Raw genomic sequence first — 24,429 nt, forward strand, 5'->3', positions numbered from 1 at the left:
GCCATCTTTTTCGATAATACCTTTCCGGCCAGCTGTTGCGCCGCCGCCAAAATAGATCGCTGGCGAACTATTTCGCCGGCGACGTTCAATTATGCCCCTCCACGTTACTAATACACCTTAGTAAATAGACCCCTTAGAGATTATAATGACACAGGCACACATTCCCAGCACGACTACAATAAGACACTTACCTGCTTCTCAGTGAGAATGACTCTGCCCAGTAGCTGGTCCTCGAGACCTTTCATGGTGACAGTGAAGTCAATGATGGAGGTGCGAGCACTGATCTCTGGGGTATATGCAGGGTTTGGAAGCTTGGTGGTGATGTAGAGCTTGAAGCCGTTCATCACATCTACTTCCTTATCACCAACCTTAACCTTATTGAATAAGCAAGATATGTGACTGAGACAATTGTAAAGAGATAATTGTAAAGAAATAAAGCCAAACAACTCTCCTTTTACACAGAGAGGAAAAAGACAAAAGAGATGAAGGGAGATATTATGAAAGTTATTCATACAGGAAACTTTTGCAGTGAACATGCTTTGGTGCTTATTTTAGAAGCACTGTTCAGGTCTTGATTTGCATGAAGTTTACGTTTAATTTATGTCCAAATCCTGATTCTAGAAAGCCAAGATATACATTTTTTAAACTCCATGGGGATGTGGTCTGGCCATGTTTTGGACAGGACTAGGGTGGCCTAAAAATATACGTGTTTTCCTGTTTCCGAAGGGGAATGCATGTCTATGTCCACAAAGATTGATGTTGGGATTTACAACTATTTCCCGGGCTGCCTAGGTTTCAGAAAAGTTAATCCTATAGAGCAGTACTCCACAGAAGAGATGTGGGGATATCACCCCCTTAATCTCCTAGTAGTTGATGTCTCTCCTGAAAGCAAATCTGGCAGGGGATACCGGGCTCTGTGACAGCCTTGGGAAAAATAAATATTTATGTTTCTAAAATAGCTTACATACACATTTATGTTCTGGCACATTAATGTTATGTTGCTATTTCTTAACATAAATGTTTATGCTCCTGTTTTGACCTGTTAATATTTTAGATGTTTATGATTCTAAAATGGATGCTCCTGCTGCATATAACTGGTGCATACATGTCAATTTCACCATGCATTTTACAACAGGCACTATGTCAGCAGATCCTGTTCTAAAATACTAGCAGAACTTGAGACATCCTGAGCTCAATGGTGTGCTGCGGCAGCCGTTTAAGGTTTTTAAGAATTTTGGGAGACAGTTGTTAAAATAGGCCCCCCCCCCCGGCTACTTTAACAACCAGCTCCCAAAATTTGGGCTCGGGCCCCCTCCTGAACTCCCTTTTACTTTGCTGACATGGATGCCAAGCCCCGCCAGACAAATAAATAGACTGCCGCCGCTCCCTGCTGCATGTTTCCGGCTCTGAGCAGCATGCCGGGACTTCTTGTACTTGCTCAGAGCATGTACGAGAAGTCCCAGCATGTGCTCAGAGCCAGAGTGGCAGCAGTCCATTTATTTGGCTGGTGGGGCTCGGTATCCCCGCCAGCAAAGTAAAAGGGAGTTCAGGAGGGGCCCCCATCCCAATTCGGCATCTCCATTTTGTCACTTTACTCCCCCCATGTCCACTATATCCCCTTCTCTCCCTCATTATGAACAACGAAACAGCATACTAGAACCGCTAAGTCTGTGTATAAAATCCTTGACTGCCACACAGCCAAATACAATATGAGTGAGTATCTCTTGCTCTCAAAATAAGCTTCCAAGGTTCAAATGAAAAACAAAAACAAAACAAATGTAGATTAGAATGCTGCTGGGATAAAAAGCAACAAGTTGTTGTTTATCCACTCCTACCCTAGCTGAGATAATATTAAACCATCTCTGACCTCAAGTGCAACTTTCTTTAAAAATTAATCACCTGGCTTTCTAACTCTTCTTACTCTCTTACCTATCTATATGTTCCATCTTTGCTTTACCCTTCACTATCAATTAAAATGTTCTATTATGTATTATGTTGACATTGTAAGACGTATACTATGCCATATTTTTTTATTGTTACTTGAATATTTTTACTGCTGTAATTGCCTATTGCTCATATTTGATCTATTCTTACTGTACACCGCCTTGAGTGAATTCCTTCAAAAAGGCGGTAAATAAATCTTAATAAATAAATAAATTTAAGAAGTACATGCCATGTTCCTAGTGCTTCAATGTCAATAAAGCCCTAATGGGGTTCTCCAGCTGTTGAATGCCTTGACATTATGCCAGTGTTGTATGCAAGCTTTCTGCCTTGGTAAACACTGCATGTCAAGTTCACCCATAATTAATAGAATCAAATATAGTAAAAGCACTGTGTGAAATTTACAAGTTCTATATGTAAACAAAAGATTGAAAAAAAGCATTACAGGTTTAAACAACTTATAGCTTGGTATCAGGCCTTCTACCTTGTAAGTGGAACCGGTTTTAATGAAGTTCTTTTCTAGCACACTATCCAGTGCAGGGTCCAGCTCCTCCCCAACATCTTCAATGAGCAGTGGTCTTCCCAAGGAAAGACTGTCCTCCAAGTGGTTTCTAAAATACTTGTGGTTCAGTGATGTGATCTGGAAAAACAAAAACAACAAGCACAAAGTCACTATCAGGGGCATTTTCGAAAGAGAAGGGTGCCCATCTTCCGACACAAATCGGGAGATGGGCTTCCTTCTCTCAGGGTCGCCCAAATCGGCATAATCGAAAGCCGATTTTGGGCATCCTCAGCTGCAGTCTGTCGCGGGGACGACCAAAGTTCACGGGGGCATGTCAGAAGAGTAGTGAAGGAGGACTGGGGTGTGCTTAAGAGATGGGCGTCCTCGGTTGATAATGGAAAAAAGAAGGGCGTCCCTGATGAGCATTTGGTCAACTTTACTTGGTCCATTTTTTTTTCACGACCAAGCCTCAAAAAGGTGACCAAACTGACCAGATGACCACTGGAGGGAATTGGGGATGACCTCCCCCAGTGGTCACCAACCCCCTCCCACCCTAAAAAAAAAACTTTTTTGCCAGCCTCCATGCCAGACTCAAATGTTATACCCAGCTCCATGACAGCAGTATGCAGGTCCCTGGAGCCGTTTTAGTGGGAGAAGTGCACGTCAGCCAGGCGGACCCAGGCCCATCCCCCCCTACCTGTTACACTTGTGCTGGTAAACGTGAGCCCTTCAAAACCCACTGTACCCACAGGTAGGTGCCCCCTTCACCCCTTGGGGCTATGGTAGTGGTGTACAGTTGTGGGGAGTGGGTTTTGGGGGGGTTGGGGGGCTCAGCACTGAAGGTAAGGGAGCTATGCACCTGGGAGCAATTTCTGAAGTCCACTACAGTGCCCCCTAGGGTGCCCGGTTGGTGTCCTGGCATGTCAGGGGGACCAGTGCACTACGAATGCTGGCTCCTCCCACGACCAAATGCCTTGGATTTGGTCATTTTGAGATGGGCATCCTCAGTTTCCGTTATCGACGAAAACCGGGGACGACCATCTCTAAGGTCGACCATCTCTAAGGTTGACCTAAATGTTGAGATTTGGGTGTCCCCGACCGTATTATCAAAACGAAAGATGGACGCCCATCTTGTTTCGATAATAGCGGTTTCCCCGTCCCTTCGCCGGGATGTCCTTAGAGATGGGCGCCCTTAGAGATGGTCGTCCCCATTCGATTATGTCCCTCAATTTCATTTGGAGGAGCATGGCCACTCCCAAATTCCCAGAGCAGCATAATATCTGGGGACAGTACAGGGGACCTATAGAAAGAACTATGGTTCGTGACAAAAGATAGAGATTGAGAAGAGAGGAGAGATGGGGAGTGAGAGAGGAAAAATTACTTAACATGATGAAAAGAGCCTCAAAAGAAAATATAAACAATCACAATGTGAGAATGAGAAAGAATAAAAGAGAATGCCATATATCGAATTTACTTGAATGTGTTTTTGCATAAAGGGTAGATTTTAGATACAACATGGACAGGGTACTTCACACATCCAAGTCAGGATGTGTGAATTTCCATACTACTTTACAGAAGGCTCTGCCAAACATAAACCTTCTTATATAATAGGTACAGGGCTGTGCGTCAAGTCCCTCCATGTCCAGAGGAAGCAGTGATTTTAGAACAGCTACACATGGGAGAATAAACATATAATTCACCTCCGAAGTGGGGGTAGTTTTCTAAAATAACTACTCCCTCTGTAAAGTGCCCTGATCCGAGCATCAGTGCCCTTATCACATAAAAATTTCCCCTCCCCTAGCAGCACATACAGGCCACCCCCAAGCACCTTACCCTCCCCTGGCAACATCCATAAGAACATAAGTGTTGCCATACTGGGACAGACCGAAGGTCCATCAAACCCAGCATCCTGTTTCCAAAAGTGGCCAATCAAGGTTACAAGTACCTGGCAAGATCCCAAAACAGTACAATACATTTTATGCTGCTTATCCTAGAAACAAGCAGTGGGTTTTCCCAAGTCCATTTTAATAATGGGTTATTAACTATTCTTTTAGGAAGCTTTTTAAAACCCCACTAAGCTAACTGCTTTTACCACATTTTCTGGCAACAAATTCCAGAGTTTAATTTCATGCTGAGTGAAGAAATATTTTCTCAGATTCGTTTTAAATTTATTACTTTGTAGATTCATTATGTGCCCCCTAGTCCTAGTATTTTTGGAAAGAGTAAACAAGTGATTAATGTCTACCCGTTCTACTCCACTCATTATTTTTTATAGACCTCTATCATATCTCCCCTGAGCCGTCTTTTCTCCTAGCTGAAGAGCCCTAGCTGCTTTAGCCTTTCCTCATAGGGATGTCGTCCTATCCCCTTTATCATTTTCGTCACCCTTTTTTGTACCTTTTCTAATTCCACTATGTTTTTTTGAGATGCCATGACCAGAATTGAACACAATATTCGAGGTGCAGTTGCACCATGGAGAAATACAAAGGTACTATAACATCCTCATTTTTGTTTTCCATTCCTTTCCTAATAATACCTAACATTCCATTTGCTTTCTTAGCTGCCGCCGCACACTGAGTAGAGGGTTTCAAAGTATCATCAGTGATGACACCTAGATCGCTTTCCTGGTCAGTGACTCCTAATTTGGAACCTTGCATCATGAAGCTATAGTTTGGGTTCCTCTTTCCCACATGCATCACTTTGCATTTGCTCAAATTAAACATCACCTGCCATTTGGACGCCCAGTCTCATAAGGTCCTCTTGTAATTTTTCACAATCCTCTTGCGATTTAACAACTTTGAATAACTTTGTGTCATCAGCAAATTTAATTAGCTCACTAGTTACTCCCATCTCTAGATCATTTATAAATATGTTAAAAAGCAGCGGTCCCAGCAAAGACCCCTATGGAGTCCCACTATCTACCCTTCTCCATTGGGAATACTGACCATTTAGTCCATTTAGCTTTTTCTATCTTTTAACCAGTTTTTAATCCACAACAGAACACTACCTCCTATCTCATGACTTTCCAATTTCCTCTGGAGTCTTTCATGAGGTACTTTGTCAAATGTCTTTCAAATGTCTTTTGAAAATCCAGATACACAATATCAAGCTGCTCACCTTTATCCACATGTTTGCTGACCCCTTCAAGGAAATATAGTAGATTGGTGAGGCAAGATTTCCCTTCACTAAATCCATGTTGGCTTTGTCTCATTAATCCATGCTTTTGAATAAACTCTGTAATTTTGTTCTTTATAATAGTCTCTACCATTTTACCGATGTCAGGCTCATCAGTCTATAATTTCCCAGATCACCTCTGGAACCTTTTTAAAAAAATCGCATTACATTGGCCACCCTCCAATCTTCCGGTACCATGCATGATTTTAAAGATAAATTACATATTACTAACAATAATTCAAGTTCATTTTTCAATTTTATCAGTACTCTAGCATGAATACCATTCAGTTTAGGCAACTTAATACGCTTCAATTTGTCAAATTACGCCATCTTCCAGGTTTACAAAGATTTGATTCCATTTCTCTGACTTGTTAGCTTTGAATATATTTTCTGGCACCTGTATCTCTCCCAAATCTTCCTCAGTGAAGACCGGAGCAAAGAATTCATTTAATCTCTCTGCTATGGCTTTGTCTTCCCTGAGTGCCCCTTTTACCCCTCGGTCATCTGGCGGTCTAACTGATTCTTTTGCCAGCTTCTTGCTTCTAATATACCTAAAAAGGTTCTTATTATGGGCTCATTTTCAAAAGAAAAAAATGTACAAAAAGTGTCATAAAGCACCATTTGGACGTTTGTCTTCTCAAAACGTCCAAATCGGTATTTTTGAAACCTATTTTGCAGACGTTTATCTATGCAATTCGTCTGCCATGTGTTGGGGGCATTTAAAAGGTGGGATTAGGGTGTGCCTAACACTTGGACCTTTTAAAGCCAAAATGGAACAAAACAAAAATGTCCAGGACTAAAACTAAGATGTTTGGTCAAGACCTATTTTCAGAAAGAATAAGGCACAAAAAGGTGTCCTAAATGACCAGATGATCACTGGTGACCCCCAGTATCTCCACGGTGGTCATTGACCCCTCCCACACCACAAAAATGTGAATAAAATATGACAGCCTCAGATGTTAAAGTCAGGTCTATTAGAGCAGCATGCAGGTTCCTGGAGTAGTGTAATGGTCGATGCAGTGCACTATGCCATTGGGGGACTGAGAGGGTCTTTTACTAAAGATTAGCTTGAGTTATCTGCAGCAGGGCCCATTTTATTCCATTTTATGAAGGATTTTCTTTTAGCTCTAATAGCTTCCTTCACCTCACTTTTTTTAAATTAATTTCAATACATTGACAAGAAAAACTTTTTCTTGTACAGAAAGATTAATGTCACAACCCAATAAAGGAAATCAATATACATAACATATCTTTTAAGTGACAATTATAAGTTAAGTCCACATATTAATTGAGGCAAGGCACAATTTGAAGAATTATCTCTAAATGATTAAATTTTAAGAAAAGAGTAGGAAGAACTTCCCAGGTATATATTCACTTTACGGAGTAGATTTTACAGGAACTGCTAACAGAGGAAGCACGACCGGGTCTTGTTTAGAGTCCAAAAAAGACAAGATGATCATTTTCGAAGAAAACATATTTAACTGACTGCAATTTGATAACACACTTGCAGGGAAAATTAAGCCAGAATGTTCCCCCTAGTTGGAGGATACGTGAACGAAGTTTGAAAAGGATTGACGTCTCTTTTGAGTTTGTCTAGATGTCAGGAAAGACCTTGACTTTACAATTCAAAAAAACTTCTTGTCTATAGTGAAAAAAAGTCTTTAAGATTCAGTCTTGGTCTGGTTGAAGAACAAAATCTACAATTAAAGTGGCTGCTTGTACTTCCAAGAGCTCATCTTCTATAGTCTGAGATAAGTTTAAATGTAACTCCTCAAATGGTATCTCAGAATTTGTTGTTAATAACTGATCTGTAGGTTTCTTAACATAAGGTAAAAGGTAATAAATTCTTGATACCGACGGATAGAGTTGCTCTGAGATTTTCAAAACTTCTGTGAGGTATTTCTTAAAAGTTATTAAGGGGGCCACAGCTGGCACTTTTGGAAAATTTATAAATCGTAAGGTTTTCATTCTTTGCTGATTTTCTAAGTTTTCTATTTTTCTTTGTAGGAATACATTTTCTTTAATTAATGTCATTTGTCAAAGGACAGTAACCAAAGGACAGTAACTGTTCAAAGTAACCATCAACATCGAGGTAATTTTCTGAGTAAAAACGTTCTCTAAACTCACCAGAGCGACCCATATGATCTCCAAGGTAATTTTTTCTGTTTTTTTCATTGCCAAAGCAGTACATTGAGGCTGAGTCTCTCCTTGGGCTCTTCCACTGCCCACAGCCACCACTTCCTCTATATCTGTTCGAGAATCTCCGGTGGAACTCCCAGCAACGCCGTCCTGCGTTGCTGTACTCGGCAATCCTTTGCCTAAGGCTGCCCCTGCACCCAGGTCGGTTGACTCCTCACTGGGTCCTAGTGATCTGGGGCATCCATCTTGCAAGGCTGCCGGCATCACCGGAGGGCTCCACACATCTGGGTTTAATGAGATATCCCCTTCAAGCGGGGAGAGCGGTTCACCTCTCGCCGCTTCTCCCTTCTCAGGTCTAACAGAGGGAGCAGGGAAAACCCTCTGTTTACCCCTTCTTTTTGGCATAAAGAATTAAAGAAAAAAAAAACAGACACAGCGAAGTAGAGGTGGGTCGGAGGAGCAGCTTCAAACACTTCCTACTCGGACGCCATCTTGCCCCCTGCCTCACCTCACTTTTTAACCATGCCGGCTGTCGTTTGGCCTTACTTCCTCCTTTTTTAATACATGAAATTTTGACCAGCATCCACGCCTCATGTAAATTTCGTCAAGGAATTTTACCTACCTAGCATTCCCTGATGTTACATTTACCCAGTCAATATTGGGGTAATTGAAATCAATACCAAAATTCAAAAATTCTACAATCTATCAGCGTCTGATGATGATGAGATGTTGAAATATGCAGTGAAGGTGTGGGTCGGGACTTGGAGGTGTTTTTGAAAATGTATTTATTGTTTTCCCCTGAGGCAGCCATTTGATTGGCGAAACAGGGCTACCCTGTCGGGAATTGGACTAGTGCAGGAACGGACTTTGAGAGACATTGCATGGAAAGAAGAGAATCACGTTGATTTCACCATCCAAGCTAAGTAACAGCTTTGTGCCGGAAATTGTTTTTGGCCTTCCTCTACAGTGTTTTGAAAGGGTGTTATGTTTTATGAAAGGGTGTTATGTTTTATGACAACATGAAAGAGGAGTATGTGGAGTTTTTTTGAGACTTATGATTAAGGAGGTCCCCTCTTTATTTAAGGTGTATCCTTTGAATAGAGGTGTGTCCTGTTCTCACTGAGGCCTTTTTTTCTCCACCATCTTACATGTTTATATATTTATTATCACCCTTCAGATGCTGATAGATTGTAGAATTTTTGGATTTTGGTATTGATTGCATTCTACATATTCTGCGTTTTGGTAATTGAAATCACCCATTATTATTATTATTAGCCTCCCTAATTTCTAAAAACATTTCTACATCCATCTCTTCATCCTGGCCAGGTGAACGGTAGTACATTCCTATCACTATTCTTTTCCCCTTTATACATGGAATTTCAATCCATAGGATTCCAAGATGTGTTTTGTGTCCTGCAGAATTTTTAGCCTATTTAATTCAAGGCCCTCCTTAATATACGATGCTATCCCTCCACCAATTTGATCCACCCTATCACTATGATATAATTTGTACTCTGGTATGACAGAGTCTCAGAGGTCCACCAGGTCTCAGAGATGCCTATTATATCTAAGTTTTCATTTAGTGTAATATATTCTAACTCTCTCATTTTATTTCTTAGGCTTCTGGCATTTGCATACAGACAAACTATGTTTGTTGTTCCTATTTACATATTGCTCAGCAGTTGACAGTGATAATTTGCAATCTAGAAAATCTGTCTGCATTTTATTTAAAGAACCTGGTCTACTATGGTCTCTATTGCAAACTCACTATTGGGATACCCTATCTTCCCCGTTTTGGTGATATCGTTGAAAGATACCTTGTTCCGAACCCTGCACTTTTGAATGACTGTCAGCTCCCCTTAACCACTCCCCCCTCCAGTGGCACTTAACTGCCCCCCCCCAAACAACTGTTCCCGCCCAAGTGGTACCCAACCCCCCCATGCAACTGCCCCTAGCAACACCTGACGCCCCCCATCATGGCAGAGATCCCCTTATCTAGACATACACACACCAACAGGAAATGCTTTCATGTGTTGAAAAGAGCCCAACGCATGGCAGCTTCCCCCAGGTAACCCCCCTCTCCTGGAGTCATACACCTCAAAATTCCCCCCAGCAGGCCTCCACTCCCCCCCCCCCCCCCCAAACACAGTTCCCAGGCTTACTGGGGGTCTGTGGTATCTAGTGGGGTGGGAGTGATGCCCACTCACTCTCATCTCACGTCTCTAGCTCTTCAAAATGGCCATTGAGACCTCTATCAATCTCACATTGCCTCCCTAATATATTCCCTGTTCTGGTACAGGTCTTCTACATGTGCCAGAAAAAGAGCCCTTACTGCCTACAAAATAGCGCTAATGGGAAAATTAGTATGTATCCATTAATAGAAAAAATCAGAAAAAGTCAATTTTTTGGACACCACAGTCTCAATCAGCAATGGCAATATGAAAACATCTATATACAAGAAACCCACAGACAGATGCAGCTACCTCCACAACTCCAGCTTCCATCCTTCACATACAAAAAGATCTATTATGTACAGCCAAGCCACAAGATACCACCGTATCTGCTCTGACCCAGGGGACAGAGACAGACACCTTGAAATCCTGACTGCATCCTTCCAACAGAAAGGCTATAACCCCAAAATAATCTCCAAGAATATTGCCTCTTCCCTCAAAACACCCAGGGAAAATCTGCTACAGTACAAAGAAAAAAAAAAGCAACAGACAGAATCCCCCTTATAGTGACATACAACCCAGAGCTGGAAAAATGAGGAAGAATCATAAAAGATCTACAGCCTTTACTCCAGGAGGATGAATTACTGAAAGAGATATTCCCATCCTCACCAGTGCTGGCCTTCCGACAGCCACCCAACTTAAAACACAAGCTAATTAGAAGTAAGCTCCCAACACAGACTCAAAAAGAAGAGAATGGCACACATCCTTGCAATATATCCAGCTGCAAACTAGGCCAAAACATCTCACAGGACCCCACAGTCATTCACAAAGGAAAAACATTCAACATAAAGGAATCCTTCACATGCTCATCTTCCAATGTGGTAATCATCATCCAGTGTAAAAAATGTGACCAAGGATGCTATATTGGAGAAACAAGTCAGATGCAAAAAACAAGATTTAACTTACATAGACATCACATGAAAAACGCCATTGCCAGCTAGGATGCCACGCCTGTGGGGCTACATTTTACAAAAACAGAACACTGTACTAGTGATTTCATAGTAAGAATCCTGAAAGGTAACTTTAAAACAATACAGGAACGTAAGACCTTTGAAGTCAGAATGATTAAATATTTTGACACCCACCAGACAGGTCTTAACAGAGATCTCAGCTTTCTAGCCTATTATAAGCCATAAAATTGTAAATTGTACTGCTTTTTTGGTCACTCTTCTGTCTCCATGCATATCCCCCTGTCTCACCCATCCACCTCCATCCCCACCCTGTTAGATTGTCACTGAAATGCTTTGATGTCTCACTTATATATGCTGTCATCTACCAAGATTTCCTTATTTCCGATCTGACGAAGAAAGGCAACCTTCGAAAGCTAATCAAGAAATGTACTAAGTTATGTCCAATAAAAAAGGTATCATCTTATTTTCTTTTTCATGTTTTATTTTGTTTTATTTCTATTGATTACCTAGAAAAAAAAAAATCAGAATTCACCCATTTTACCCATGCAGTAAAAATGGCCTTAGCGTGTGGGAGTGACCCATGTAAGCACACGCTAAGGCCACTTTATACCACAGTCTGGGGGATAAGGAGGGGACTTGCTTTAGACAAACAAGGACCTGTGAGAGATATATGGTAAACACGGGACATAGAATTAATAAAATTTCTCTTAATTGTTTCAGACCGATTTTGGAAAGTTTGCTTTTTTGCACCCATATTTGAATTTTTAAGGTCTTTTTCATCCCCAAATTGTAACTGAATCCAATATAAAATTATAAGTAGTTTGATAAGAGTGTTATTGAGTAAAAAGTGATATCATGATTAAGTGGAATTTTTTGATGATATCTGATTTTAGATCCTCTTTGAAGATTAGTGCAGTGCTCACAAGTATCTTACCTGAAGTTCATTCCTACATTCCTTATTTTTAATCCAGATCTTTCCTTGAGTTTGTGGGTCAATCAACAAAGGATAACGAGCAGCTTTGGTAACAATAATTCCATTCTGAATGGAGAGGTCATCATTTGGAAGTCCCTGAAGGTTCCATTCACTAATGGTTGGTGCATCAATCAGCATCTCCGTGAGGTTCAAATTGCTACCAAAAGGGATTTTTCGGGTTTTCATTTCTCTCCTCCAGTCTGTCAGCAACAGATTGCGAAATTCTTGGTTAAAGGGTCCGGAGTAGGACAGAAAAGCTGTAGCTAGTAACACATCCCCTGAAAGAAATAACAGTGGTTGCTGCAAGGAGTGAACTTTTGTAATCCTTGTCAGTATCAACAAAAGACAGATTTCAATGATTCAGTAATGCCAGACTAACTCAGCCTGAAGATCTAAGCTGTATTTCATTTTCTCTATTAGACGTGTGTGTAGGGATATAAATGTACTGGATGTCAGAACACAGTTTAGCACAAATAGATAAAGCACCGTCAATCTTTTTGCTAACAGGATTGCTGGCCCCTACAGTTTGCATGGTTTTGAGCTTGCAATCAACACCATGTGGCCCTATTGTGCCAAATATCAAAGTAGACAGAAGTGTGATGTAATATACATGGAGACTTGGTCTACATGACCTAATTTGCAGTACAATATTAACATTTGCGCTCTCAGTGTAATAAAAGTGTATTTATATCCATTTGGGTCAACCATTACAATGTTGATTTTTGACAAGGGGTCATGTACAATAACTTTCTTTAGAGCAGAGGTTCACAACCTATTTGATTGTGTGGACCCCTTATTAACCCTCAAACTTCATGGACCACTGTTCACCCCCACCACTGTTCCCAGACCACCTCCCCTCAGTGTTAAGCCTGTCCCCACTAGCCCCCTTCCTGTCTCCAGCAGTCTATCTCTCCCTTCCCTGTAGTCATTCATAACCAGTCTCTCTCTTCTCCAATCAGTCCCCACCAGTCTCTCTCTCTCTCTCTCTCCAGTCTCTTGCGCCCCCACCCTAACCAATCTCTTTCCATTCCTCTAAAGCAGTGATTCTCAACCCAGTCCTTGGGACATACTTAGCAGGTTTTCAGGATGCCCTCAATAAATAAGCATTGTTATTACAATTACAAGGGTTAAATTCATTAATTATTGGTCAATCTAGTTAACCACCACTTTATTATGACGTAATCATCTCTTATCTATATCCAACACAATATAATATTACAAACACATTGCTTTTATTCAGCTATACCAATTCAAACATACATAATCACTGATTAAATACTTAACAAACAATCATCAATTGACTGTGTTCTGTTATAACCCACACTGATACTCAATATAGTTTTTTTTAAACCTTCATAGATTGTTCAGACGACTTATCGTCATAAATTGTTCAAATGACTTATCTTATCTCTACATCCACTGCACAGACCACTAGCTTACTCCTGGGACCAGCTTACTGATCTAATAGGAATGACCATCATATCAGAAAGTGTCATAGAGCCTGGTATGTACTGGTACTATCAGATCTTTGGGGGGGGGGGGGGGGGTTCAGTGACCACTGGGGATAAAGGGGGATCATGCCTTAATCTCTCCAGTACTTATCTGGTCATTTAGGGCACCTTTATGTAACTTAGTTGTGTTTAAAACAGGTCTAGACAAAAGCGTCTCAATTTTTTCCCCAGATGTTTTGGTTTTGTTCCATTATGGCAGAAAAACATAATAAGAACATAAGAGTAGCCATACTGGGTCAGACCAATGGTTCATCTAGCCCAGTATCCTGTTTTCCAAACAGTGGCCAAGCCAGGTCACAAGTACCTGGCAGAAACCCAATTAGTAGCAACATTCCATGCTACCAATCCCGGGGCAAGCAGTTGCTTCCCCATGTCTGTCTCAATAGCAGACTATGGACTTTTCCTCTAGAAATTTGTCCAGACCTTTTTTTAAACCCAGATACACTAACTGTTGTTACTAGATCTTCCGGCAAAGAGTTCCAAAGCTTAACGATTCGTTGAGTGAAAAAAATATTTCTTCCTATTTGTTTTAAAAGCATATCCATGGAGGATCACGTGACGCCATGCCGGAGAGAGGTCGCATGTGAAGAGCTCTCCGGCCCCTGAACTCTCCCCCAGCGCATCGAACTGAACATAAAAAAACCCAAAACAAATAACTCGACAGCGGGAAACGGGCGGAACGCCGTGCAATCAAGCGGGAGAAGCGGGAGTCCCGAAATGGCATCGAAAGCGGCGCAAAAAGAGAAGCTCAGAAACAAACCGGCGGAAGCCAAGATGGCGTCTCCGATGCAAAGCGCCGGTTCTTCTGTTGCTTCTGCTTGGGTCGCGGAGATAACCTCGGAGATGACCGCGGTGTTAGAGGAGATGCTGGAGAGGCGGCTGACACCGCTAGACACAAAACTGGAGAGGCTGCAGGCGCGCATGGATGACTTGACCCGAGAATGTGTGGCGTTTCAGACCAGAACCAGCCAGGTGGAGGACAGAGTAACAGAAGTGGAAGGAGAGCAGAAGAGCCTCAAGAAACGGCTGTTGGACTTGGAGCAAAAGGTAGAAGACCTGGAGAATCGATCCAGGAGAAACAACTTGCGCTTGGTGGGGATCCCAGAGGCCCTGGGGGGAAAAGATCTGGCAAATACGATGGAAAGATGGCTGACAGACAAGATTGACTTCCCTGCCAGTATGGGCCCCCTCAGAATAGAGAGAGCACATCGCATAGGTCCCCGCCAGGCAGAGGGCTCCAGATCGCGAGTGATTATAATGAAAGTGCTGAATTTTGCACACAAACAATATATTCTTCAGGCCTCAAGATCGGAGGGTGCCCTAACATATGAAAATAAAAGAGTCCTGTGTTTTCAAGACTATTCAGCTGGAGTCTCAGGGAGGAGGAGAGCGTTCTCAGGCCTGTGTGCTAAACTGTATGCCATGAAGGTGCGGTTTACTTTAACGTATCCGGCTACACTGAGGGTAACATACAAGGGGACAACAAAGTCATTTGAATCAGCTGAGGAAGCGAAGGACTTTGTAACTAGGGTTACCATATGGCTCCAGAAAAAGGAGGACAGATTGAGCCAGCCGGGTTTTACTTCCATTGCTTTCAATGGAAAGCAATTGCGCCAGCCGGGTTTTACTTCCATTGCTTTCAATGGAAAGCAATGGAAGTAAAACCCGGCTGGCTCAATCCGTCCTCCTTTTTCTGGAGCCATATGGTAACCCTATTTGTAACCCAACTGGAAACAGAGCTTGCGGATAAAGCAGAAGAAGGCGCGGCGACCTGAACAGAGGGTGGAACACGAGCTGGCAGGAACCACAATCAAAATGGAGGACAGTGACCTGAATGCATAGGTTTGGGTAGTGTAAGCTACGAAAATGGGGTCAATGAGTTAAGGTTGGATTTGGAAGTATTAATGTTAAAGTGTTGAACAGTTGAAAATGTTTTGTTGTATAGGAAGGATAAAATCTGATTACTGTTGGGGGATATGATGAGGAATAGGGATGTAAAACCGGAGGGGAAAGTTAGGAGTCTATGGGGGAATCTGAGGAATTGGGAGGGGGGGAGGGGGTGTCTACACGTGATGGTTCCCAGACAGGGAGCAAGGGAACTGGGGGGTAGGGTACAGAAAGGGGGTGGGGAGAGGGGGGGAGGGAGGGGGATGGGGAGCTGGGGGAATAGTGGAGCTAATCAAGAATTAATACGATATGGAGATGGGCGCTTAAGGGGCAAACAAATCTGCAGAAGGCTAAGAGACAAGTGGAATATTTTTGGGAAGACGAGCGTGGACTTGGGGGGGCGGAGGCTGGGACGCCTGCTCGAGTCTCGTTATAGGGATGCTATCATTGAGTGTCTCACAACACCACAAATATGGTAAAGTTGGTAACATGGAATGTTGGAGGCATTAACTCCCCAATAAAAAGAACAAAAATTTTACAGCACCTACAGAGACATAAGGTTGATATTGCCCTATTACAAGAAACCCACCTCAGTCAGGCGGAACATGCTAAATTAAAAACGTGGTGGGTGGGGGAGTGTGTGGCAGCGGCAGCCCAAGGGAAAAAAAGGGGGGTGGCGGTGTTATTTCGTAAGGGGGTAGCAGAAGCGATCAAACCCATATATGTAGACCAGGGGGGGAGATATGTGGTGGTGGAAATAGAGAGCAAGGGTCAAAAAATCTTACTTGGTAATATTTATGCCCCCAACCAATATGACAAGAAGTTTTATCATGAGGTAGTGGGACACCTAGTGGATCACCCAGGAGTACCGGTAGTAGTGGGCGGAGACTTTAACACGGTGTGGGATCCCCAACTTGACTGTTCTCAAGGGGCTCGCAGCGACTTGGGGGCATCAAATAAAGGCTTAAAAAGATTGGGGAACCTATTAGATTTGATCGATATCTGGCGAACTTTACACCCCATGGAACAGGACTACACACACCTCTCCCGTGCACATGACACCCAGGCACGAATTGATTACATCCTAACTTCACAGGATTTATTTGGCAAAATAACTAAGACGGAAATTGGACCTTATACAATCTCGGATCATGCCTGGGTGAGCATGGACTGGGAGATGGGACCCAGGGCTCACAGACATGGTTCGTGGAGATTCCCAGTGGAGATGTATAGAGACGTGGGGTTGAGAGAGAAGCTTAGGGGAGTGCTGGCGAGCATATGAGTCATCAAATAGGGAACATAGGGACAATCCGGTATTGTTCTGGGATGCCGCGAAAGCGGTGCTCCGCGGGGAAGTAATTAGTTACACACATTTCGCACGCTCAGCGCGGAACAGGGAAATACTGAGATTAAGTGCCCAAATTTGCAGGGCCAGGCAACTGTTTGGTCGAACGCATAAGGGGGAGCATAGAGCGCGTTTAATGGAATTACAAGTGGCGCTTAATGAGCTGTTACACCAAAGAGCCACCAAATCCTTAACCTATTATAAATACCAGCTTTACAAGCATGGCAATAAGACAGGTCGCTTATTGGCCAGATTGGCGCGCCCAAAAGGGGGGGGAGGTAGGGTGCTTCAGTTAAAGGATGGTCAAGGAGGGAAAGTGCGGGCCGATGGGGCTATTTGTGAGGTTTTCCTTAAGTTTTATAGTCAATTGTATGAACAACCTTTGGACCAGGGGCTCCAAGGGATTAATTATCTGAACAATCTTAACTTACCCTCCCTGAGACAGCAAGATGTGCAGGAATTAAATCGACCTGTGCAGGAAGAAGAGGTAGCTGTGGTAATAGCGAGGAGCCAATTACTCAAAGCGCCCGGCCCGGACGGATTACGTATAGAATTTTATAAGATGCTGGGGGAAGACATAATGCCAACCCTGACTCGATATTTTGATAGAATAATCGACAGGGAGGAACTGCCGCCTCATTTGGCGTTGGCGCAGATTGTAGTGCTGCCAAAGCCAGGTAAAGACCCAGAGCAACCAGAATCATACCGGCCTATCTCTCTGCTAAACGTAGAGGCGAAAATACTGGCTAAGATCATGGCTAATCGTATGGCAAGGGTGTTGCCGGAGCTGGTGCACGAGACGCAGGTGGGTTTCGTGGAGGGGCGAACAGTAGCAAAAAACCTAAGAAAAATCTTAACAGCATTGGAGACAAGGGGTAGGAAAGGGACACCGTCCTTACTTATAAGCTTCGACGCTGAAAAGGCGTTCGATAGGGTCCATTGGGATTTCCTGTTCGCCACATTGAAGGCATATGGTTTCACCGGGCGGTTTATGTCAGCGGTACGGGCCCTATACCATTCCCCTCAGGCCAGGATTTTGGTAAACGGGATGGAATCAAGAACTTTTCCGATATTCAGGGGAACGAGGCAAGGATGCCCGCTGTCCCCCCTTTTATTTGTACTGTCTCTAGACCCATTGATTCGGGACATTATAGATATACCATCGGTAAAGGGAATAGAGGTAGGGTCGTCTCAATTTAAAATAGCGGCTTTTGCGGATGACCTCTTGGTACTGTTAACAGATCCACAGGCCTCTTTTGCGGCTTTAATGGAAATTATAAAGGAATACGGTGATTTTGCAGGCCTACGTTTAAATTTAACTAAATCAGAGGCATTGGCATCATCCGCAGAAGTGAAGCGCAAGATGGGTAGAGACTTTCCTTTGAGTTGGGCGGAGGACGCATTTAAATATTTGGGAATTAGGCTGACCCTGGACTTGAGGAAGTTGCATGTTATAAATTATACGGCTTTTATGGAGGTTACTAAGAAGCAACTGGAGAAGTGGGGCCCTCTTCCCCTATCGCTGAGGGGAAGGGTGAATTTGATACAGATGATCATCTTCCCACAATGGCTGTATCTGTTACAGACATTACCAATCCGATTGACACGCAAAGACTTGAAAAGTATACATAAGTCTTTCAGTAAATTCTGCTGGGCGGGAAAGAAGCCTAAATTGCGATATAAATACATGCTAGGAGGTTGGAGACAGGGTGGTATGGGGTTACCGGACTTGTTCTTATATAATCAGGCTTGCCTGACCCGGCACTTGGGGGACTGGTTCTCACAAACTTGCACTTACACTCCCATAAAAATGGAAAGGGAATTCTTTGCTCCTTATGAACTTTTTTCGTTGTTACATCTTACACGTAAGCAACTCCCACTTTGTCTGAGGAATAGTGTGATGCTACAGTCCATTCGAGAGGCATGGAAGGGACTAACACAGGCAGTGGGGGGGAGTCCCTCGACATCAGATCAGTTGACCCTTAGGGGGAACCCAGCTTTCATGCCAGGCCTAGATAACCCAACGTTTTTGGAGTGGGAGCGGATGGGAATAACCAAGATTGAACACCTATTAAGTGAAGAGGGGAATTTAATAGGGTACGAGGAACTACAGTCTCGGATTGGGGTGGCTTGGGGGGCTAGGTTTGCGTATGCCCAAGTTAAACACTACATTTCAGCATTAGACCCAGACTTGTTACGGCAACGAATGGGAAGCAAACTACAAGATTTTTTCGGGGAAATGGAAGTCACGGGAATGTCAGTGTCAGCGCTCCATAGAGCTTTGATTAGGCGTAAGACCCCCAAAAACTTTGCAGAAATCAAGCAAAAATGGGAACAGGAATCGGGGACAACATTAACGGGATGGAATGTGGGGCTCACATTGCAGGGAATCCCAGCCATTAGCCAGGACGAGAGGCTCAGGGAAAGTGGGTATAGAGTTATTTTACGGGCCTATATGTCGGGGCAACAATTGGCTCATGTAGATTTCCTGCAAGGGGCCACATGTGTTAAGTGCGGCCACTACCCACACACATTATATCATGCCTTCTGGGCATGCCCCGGAGTGAAGGCTTTCTGGGGGGAGATTACTAAATTCTTAACTCAACTACTGGGGACCCCTGTGACAGGATCCTGGGACCACTTTGTGCTGAATACGCAAGGGGCATTTGGTAGGTGCTCTAAGACAGCTCGTCTCCTGAGCCGTAAATTGTGCTTGGTGGCCCAGAAAAGCATCTTACAATACTGGACTGTACCGGAGGTGCCAGCTTACTGGCACTGGAGAAATCAAGTACATCTGCTGGCTACTTGGGAAGCTAGGGGGGCTAAGGGGTCCCCGAAGAGTTTAGCGCAGTTCACACAGGTGTGGGGCCCCTATTTACAAACATTGAGTCCTAAGGGGCGAAGCTTGCTTCTGAATAAGGGGTAAGAGGATACTATAAGGAATCCCAGAGAGCGCCCAAACGATATATATGGCTCCACTGGGGGGAGGGGGGGTTTGCCCTAGGACTATCAGAGTCCAAGCCCTGGGGCACGAGAGGGAGGGGTAGGAGGAGGGGGGAGGAAGAGGGGGGGGGGGGATGAAAAGGGGAAAAAGCAAAAATTGATGACAGACTTCTATACTAGCTTTTTGATATGTATGTAATGTTGTGGCTATGTTATTAAGGCCAGATATGGAATATGTCTAATTTTGATTGTCATCAATAAAAATGTTGAAAGATAAAAGCATATCCATGTAACTTTCTCGAGTGTCTCCTGGTCTAACTTTTGGGAATGTCCAAGTCCTGTCAAAACATACCTCCTTGAAATTTGGATAAACTGCGGAGAAAAATGTCTCAAATCAGAGTATTGAAAATCGCAACTTAAGACATTTTTGTAAGAAAAACATCCTTCTGCCGCTTTATGACGTTTTTCAGATGTTTCTATCTTTTGAAAATGAGCACTGAAGTCTTTTTACTTTGAAGTCAGAAAGAGGAACAGAAGGTACCATTTTTGAAAAAAATGCAGCCCTTTTAAACCTGACTCCAGGACCATTGGTGTAGTTGATTATCAGGGACTAAAGGGTGGTAGGAGAGTTAACACAAGCTACATTGACCCTTTTATAGATTTGTGTGCAACACAGCATACAAAGTAGCTCATTATTCTTGTGAACACTGTGTCACTGTAAAAACCACATTGCAAAGATTAACATGTGTTAAGTGCCAGATAATGCTTGTTAACATAATTTATTAAACAGACCCCTAAGAGCAGCTCTTCTACATCCCAGACAGTTTTTCAAAGACCAGGAAGAGCAAGCTTTAGAGGTGGGCTCTATTTCAGCTTTGAGTCGAAACACTGTTTCAAAGAGCCATGTTTTATTTAGTTTCATTTGAAATTGTCTATACTTTTTAGTTTGCAGTTTTTATTTTGTTTTCTCCTCATATTTCATCACCCGTTTAAACCCTGAAACAATATTTAAACTGATGGGAGAAAAAAGCAAGCAGCCCTAGGAGGAAGGAGCGACTAAAATGATAGCGGGGATGGGACGACTTCCCTATGAAGAAAGACTAAGGAGGCTATGGCTATATAGCTTGGAGAAGAGACGGCTGAGGGGAGACATGATAGAGGTATATAAAATAATGAGTGGAGTGGAACAGGTGGATGTGAAGCGTCTGTTCACGCTTTCCAAAAATACTAGGACTAGGGGGCATGCGATGAAACTACAGTGTAGTAAATTTAAAACAAATTGGAGAAAATGTTTCTTCACCCAATGCATAATTAAACTCTGGAATTCGTTGCTGGAGAACGTGGTGAAGGCGGGTAGCTTGGTAGAGTTTAAAAAGGGGTTAGACGGTTTCCTAAAGGACAAGTCCATAAACCACTACTAAATGGACTTGGGAAAAATCCACAATTCCAGGAATAACATGTATAGAATATTTGTACATTTGGGAAGCTTGCCAGGTGCCCTTGGCCTGGATTGGCCGCTGTCGTGGACAGGATGCTGGGCTCGATGAACCCTTGGTCTTTTCCCAGTGTGGCATTACTTATGTTCTTATGTACTTATAAGGAGAGAAATGAGGGGGAAGAGGGATTCTTTTCCCAAACTAATCAAGCAGATTATCAGATTTTATAATGTCCATGTTTGACTATACCTACCCACTAGTCTTTTGGTCTGTGCAGCAAATTCTTTGCTTTGTTTTGTCCACCTTTCTTTTTCACCAGCCAGCCCACTGATCAGACTGGAAGCTGTTTGCATCTTGTGTCTGCAACGATCTGCATCTTCCAATAGGGTCTAAATGGATCGTGAAGAAAAAAAAATTTTTATTTGGATCATGAAGAACCCCTCCCCCCAAAAAATGTTATTCAATCTGGACAACTAAGAGCAGAGGACGAGTCATACACTAATGATGTAATAAATGATGCAAATGTCATCTGACATCACTGTTACTAAAAGCAGCTGGTATCTGTTACACACTCCTCATGAGTAAATGTAAATGATAGCAAAATAATCACAGTGCTGCCCTGTGCTATATGCAATATTGCAATAGCATGATATTTAAATTAGTTACAGGTTTCACCTATGTATCTCATACTGCAAGCAAAATTGCAGCCTATATCAACATACTACAAAGCAAAAAGTCAAATCTTCTTATTAAACATCACATGTGCAAACATCAAAGTAATAAGATGCACTAAGCTTAGCACCCCATATTACAGCCACTTTACCTGCACATTTTTGTTGCACTAAAATTACTTCAGACATAGTAAGGGTTTCAGTTAAAAAAGTAAGCTAAAAAAGTGTTAATGTTAGTACCCTTTCGTGTTATTGCATGGAAATCACCTGCCCATCGATTTATTATCAAAGCAGAAAAGAACACTAAAAAATGAACACAATGTATTTCACTTTTAGCACTAAATCATTTTTACTACAGCCTTCTCTTTAGCTTTTATTTAGTTCTAGGAAGAGTTACTGAAAGTTTAAGAAGCTGCCACCCACAGACTTGAGTTCCCCAGAACCCCAGGTCTGAGACATATAGGTTGGTCGTTGGGGTAGTAGTAGGTTACACAGACAAGTTGTTGACTTTGGTGTGCTAATACAACAACTATTACCACTAGAGGTGGACATTTAACATGTTAATAACTTGATTAAAGAATTAAGATTGCAGTTTTTACCCTCCTCCCCCACCCCTATCCCTGTGCGTCTGTGATTCCCACCTGCTGCCTGTGGCTGACATGGAAGCATTCCCTCTGCCTCGTTTTGCCCCTTCTCTGATGCAAATTCCTATTTCACCTGGATGGAAAGCGGCAGAGGGAAGGCAACCGGGTCAGTTGCAAGCAGCATGTGGGAATCGCTGCCGGAGATCCTATGAAGGGAGAAGCCTGTTAAGGTAGACCCAGGATTGCCTGTTGTATGATCAGATTTCCACATGGAACACTTAGCTTCATACAGCCCTTGATATTGTTGCTCCACTACAAACTCATGGGCTGATGATCAGAAGCAAATGCAGATGCTAGAGGCTGTCAGCGCCATAATAGCACCTATGTTTGCTACCGCCCCATGATCAGAGCACCTGAGCGCGTGAAACAGCATGCTTGCGGGCTCTGAATGCAAGTAGCATGCAAATGCATGCAAAACAGGGCTAAACTTATTCATCCCCAATGATCAGTGACCAGCGCGCCAAAGATTGGCTCGCTAGCTGTGGCAAACCCTACGCCAGCTCTGAGCTTGCATTAGGGTTTGCAGACCACTGGGGAGGAATGGTGAGCCCTCTCCAACATTCATTTGCATGCTAGCAGGCCCCCATTTCCCCCAATGCAGCAGCCCCCCCTGCAGGAACCTAGACCCGACCAACGACCCCCCCCCAGCGACAGGGAGTTGGAGGTCTGGCAGACTTCCTGTCCCCCCGACCCCCCCCCAACACAGGTTCGGGGGGGGTTGGAGATCCAGTGGGTCTCCAGCCTCCTAGCCCTCCCCCCAGCATTCCTGACATGTTCCTGGTGGTCCAGTGGGCTGCGGTCAATCCCACCCACATACCTGGTGGTATAGAGGCCTTTCCCCACCACCCTACCTTAGGTTGGAGGAGGGAGGTGGCCTTCCTCCTCTTCCATCGGCGCCGCCTGCAAAATGACGGTGCCCAGCCCTGCCCAGTGTATCCTGGGATGTGCTGGGCGGGGCTTCACACCATATATAAGGGACTGGGGACACGTCCCTCCTCCAACTTAAGGTAGTAGGGTGGGGGGGGGGGGGGATTGACCGTGGCCCACCCGGCCACCAAGGACTTCTCAGGAAAGCTGGGGGGGTTCGGGGGCTGGAGACCCACTGGATCTCCAGCCCCCCCTGAACTTGTGTTGGGGGGTCAGGAGGACCGGGCCACCAGGGACTTCTGAGGGATATTGGGGGGGGGGGGGTTAGGGAGGCTGGAGACTCACCGGATCTCCAGCCTCCCCTGAACCTGTGTCGGGGGGACCAGAGGTTCGCTAGACCTTCACCCCCCGTTTCGCCTGGCTCGAGGCAGGGGTAGTTGGGATCTGGTGGTCCCATGGACCTCCTGCCTCTGCGTTTTACAGGTCTGGGCTTTTGACAGCCCAGACCTGTCAACAAGTGTGGGAGGTTTGTGCCTGAAGAAATCTTTGAACATAGGTGCGGTAAAGCCCTGTACTGTTCCAAACAGTGCTATAAAAATAGCACTGGAACAGCGTGGGGCTTTTGATCATCTGCCCATCAGAAACCCTTCAGCATTGCTTTCATAGTCCATGGTTCATTAAAGAGTACACTCTCATGGATCTTCCTCCACCCCCATCCCGCTCTCTGTTGGAGTTCCCCAGGGATCTGTCCTTGGACCCCTTCTTTTTTCAATCTACACCTCTTCCCTGGGCTTTTGATCATCTGCCCATCAGAAACCCTTCAGCATCGCTTTCATAGTCCATGGTTCATTAAAGAGTATACTCTCATGGATCTTCCTCCACCCCCATCCCGCTCTCTGTTGGAGTTCCCCAGGGATCTGTCCTTGGACCCCTTCTTTTTTCAATCTACACCTCTTCCCTGGGCTTTTGATCATCTGCCCATCAGAAACCCTTCAGCATCGCTTTCATAGTCCATGGTTCATTAAAGAGTATACTCTCATGGATCTTCCTCCACCCCCATCCCGCTCTCTGTTGGAGTTCCCCAGGGATCTGTCCTTGGACCCCTTCTTTTTTCAATCTACACCTCTTCCCTGGGCTCACTGATCTCATCTCATGGTTTCCAGTATCATCTTTAGGCTGATGACACCCAGCTGTATCTCTCCACACCAGACATCACTGCGGAAACCCAGGCCAAGGTATCGGCCTGCGTATCCG

The 24,429-nt window shown here is 43.9% G+C and overlaps 1 protein-coding gene across 1 annotated transcript in view; it reads right to left on the minus strand.

Moving 5' to 3' along the window:
- The window catches only part of DNAH5 (dynein axonemal heavy chain 5), a 925,453-nt gene that overhangs the window by 184,602 nt on the left and 716,422 nt on the right, over window positions 1-24,429 (minus strand). The window contains 4 exon segments of the mRNA XM_030220396.1: window positions 192-374; window positions 2,426-2,581; window positions 11,833-12,149; window positions 21,247-21,382. Coding sequence (XP_030076256.1) covers window positions 192-374; window positions 2,426-2,581; window positions 11,833-12,149; window positions 21,247-21,382 — 792 coding nt within the window.

This window comes from Microcaecilia unicolor, chromosome 1 (assembly GCF_901765095.1).
Source record: "Microcaecilia unicolor chromosome 1, aMicUni1.1, whole genome shotgun sequence".
In the NCBI taxonomy this organism is placed as follows: domain Eukaryota; kingdom Metazoa; phylum Chordata; class Amphibia; order Gymnophiona; family Siphonopidae; genus Microcaecilia; species Microcaecilia unicolor.